This window comes from Cryptomeria japonica, chromosome 4 (assembly GCF_030272615.1).
Source record: "Cryptomeria japonica chromosome 4, Sugi_1.0, whole genome shotgun sequence".
Classification (NCBI taxonomy): Eukaryota; Viridiplantae; Streptophyta; class Pinopsida; order Cupressales; family Cupressaceae; genus Cryptomeria; species Cryptomeria japonica.
The window spans coordinates 228544744-228547442 of record NC_081408.1 but is presented as its reverse complement, the minus strand read 5'-3'; the positions used below and the strand labels follow the sequence as shown (position 1 = coordinate 228547442).

The following is a 2699-nucleotide window of genomic DNA, read 5'->3' as shown; positions in this document are numbered from 1 at the left end:
ATGTTTTTTTTGTGGGGAATACAGTCCTAACCAATGATCATATCTAACAATATAAAATCTTGTGAATGTTGAAACTATCATTGCCCATGTTCATTAAGGTATCCAACACCCACAATTTTCTCCATGATAAGAGTAGTAATATATTTTGTGTATGAGCATTAGTTATTCAACATTTGTTACACTAATAAAGACAATTTAGACATTTTGCAATTCTATATAACCTACAAACTATTATTCAAAGTATATAATACTATTGGCGTAACCATTCCACCTCCTTTTGTTGCAAGTGCTAGTATTTAATCACGATAATCATATTTCCAAAATAAATAGCATGTACAACTATATATATTAAATGATGTGAAAGACTTCTCACTTCATTGATAAAATTCACAACATTGTCATATTAACTTTAGATCAAATATGAAGTTAACCGGATATTTCGAAGTTCTACAACTATATATAGAAATGAGCGACTTCTCACTTCATTGACGAAATCCACAAAGTTTGTCATGTTGACTTTAGATCAAACATGAGGTTGACCGGGTATTCCGAAGTTCTCACAATGTTATCATGTTGAGTTTAGAGCAAACATGAGGTTGATCGGGTATTTCGAGGTTCTCACAACGTTGACATTTGAGCTTGACGGGTATTTCGAAGCTCTCAAATATGGTATTTGGACGTAGCTATTTGGAATGAACGGAAACTCCACAAAATTATTATAGATTGGCTGCAATCTTTATGCAGCGAGAGAGTTAAATGCTTCATTTCATTGTGCCTCAAACCGACTACCTAGGTATCATGAAAGTGGTACCAGATGAACTCAAATTTCATCTGTACCTAGGTATCATGAAAGTGGTACCAGATGAACTCAAATTTCATCTGTATCACGTTATTCGCTTGACAACCCACTTGATAGGAGAGTTGCAATCTTAGAGTGCTAAGCTTTTCCATGTGTAGACATCGCAAAGGCATCCGCATCAAGATATGAACAATAAAATTTTGTTTGCCGAGTTTGGAAAATTTTCCTCACGGCCCAATTTTCAGATCTGTCATGAGTTCTCCTTGACCACAGGCAAATGTGGGCATGAGAGTGCCTTGTCGTCAGAAGAAATCATCAAAGCGGCGGGCGCTCTGTACATGCATGCGTGTGGTGAGGAGGGCCTCAATCTGGACTACACTGTCTCCGTTCCTGTGCTGTCCAGAGAAGAGCAGAACGGGCTTGATTTGATTCATTTTCTTTTGGGCTTGGCCGAGTTAGTCGATAAGCAGCGGTATGAAGAAGGGTCCAGGATGCTAAGCGAATGCAAGAAATTCTCTTCCCAGATGGGGAGCCCCATAGAGAGGCTCTGCTATTATTGTTTCGAAGCTCTCCAAGATAGAATAGAATGGCATACCTGCAGTGACCCAAATAAGGGGAAACCAATAATCACTGATTTTTCCAACAATTGGAGAAGTGATAATGGGAAAAGTGGAATTTATTCTCTAGGCGCTCTCTGTACTAGGGCACTTCCATATGCCCAAATCCTACAATTCACGACCGTCCAGGCTATCCTTGATGGCGTGGGGCATGGAGACAGAATTCATGTGATTGATCTGGGAATTCTAACTGGGTCCCAATGGACAGCACTGATTCAGTCCCTTGCTCTAAGATTTTCTTCCTCTTCTTCTTCAGTTAAGCATCTCAAGATCACAGCTGTTGGAGTGAACTCCGATGAGCTAGAAGAGAGTGGAAAAAGGCTTACAGAGTTTGCTAAAGCTATGGCCATCAGCTTTTCATACTGTTCAGTCAAGATCTCAAGGTTGGACGATATCGACGAAGGTTTGTTCAAAGTTAAAGCTGGTGAGTTCGTGGCAGTGAATGCTCCCAATGTTTTCAGAAGTTTGTTATATGATCCTAGTCTTCTCGGAAAGACTGTTAATGTAATCAAGAATTTAATCCCCGACATTTTAGTGGTTTCCGAAGTAGAAGCTCAGCATAATTCCCCCTCTTTTGCGGATCGCTTCCTTGAGGTGCTTTTCTATTACAGCGCTCACTTTGATTGTTTGGAGGCTATGCTGCCGGATAGAAATGACTTGAAAAGGGTCAATTTTGAAGAAGTCTGTTATGGGAGTCAAATAAGAAATATGATAGCCTACGAAGGGGGGTACAGGAGGGTGAGACACGTTAAAATGGATAAGTGGAGATCCTTTTTCCAACAGGCGGGATTTAAAGAAATGGATTTCAGCTATCGGGCTTTGTATCAGGCAGGACTATTGCTTAAGCAATATGATAATGCGGAACGTTTTACTATAGAGTCGAATGGATCTGCTATAACTATAGGGTGGAAAGGAGCTCAGTTGCATACACTGTCTTTATGGTCTTTTAACAAAAGCCACAATGGTTAGTAAGCGCTCAAGGAAGTCTCTTTTGTTTATCTCAACGATTGTTATCTATCCTCTCTGTGTATACCATAAATAAAATTGCATATAACACAGAAATGTCCAACTGTCTCGATTATTGTTGTATTTGTTATTAGTTATAACCTTCATTTTTCAGCAACCATTGCTGCTTTCGCTGACGATTCTAATTCAATTTCTCATTTTATTTGTTTCTTTCATATTTGGGGTTTATGATCAACCAAAACATTATCATCGTTAATAATGCTCATGATGGAACAAAATATTTATAATTAGAAAAAAGTAATGCTTTTTTCTTTTTC

At 38.7% G+C, this 2699-nt stretch overlaps 1 protein-coding gene across 1 annotated transcript; it reads left to right on the top strand.

Moving 5' to 3' along the window:
* Positions 1 to 984: 984 nt before the first annotated feature.
* LOC131027294 (GRAS family protein RAM1-like) lies at positions 985 to 2385 on the top strand. Its single transcript, XM_057957310.1, has one exon. The coding sequence runs from the start codon at positions 985 to 987 to the stop codon at positions 2383 to 2385; it is 1401 nt and encodes a 466-aa protein (XP_057813293.1).
* Positions 2386 to 2699: the final 314 nt, after the last annotated feature.

Bases quoted from the DNA above. Each gene is read 5' to 3' on its own strand.
- LOC131027294 (XM_057957310.1), top strand. From the start codon at position 985: ATGAACAATAAAATTTTGTTTGCCGAGTTTGGAAAATTTTCCTCACGG.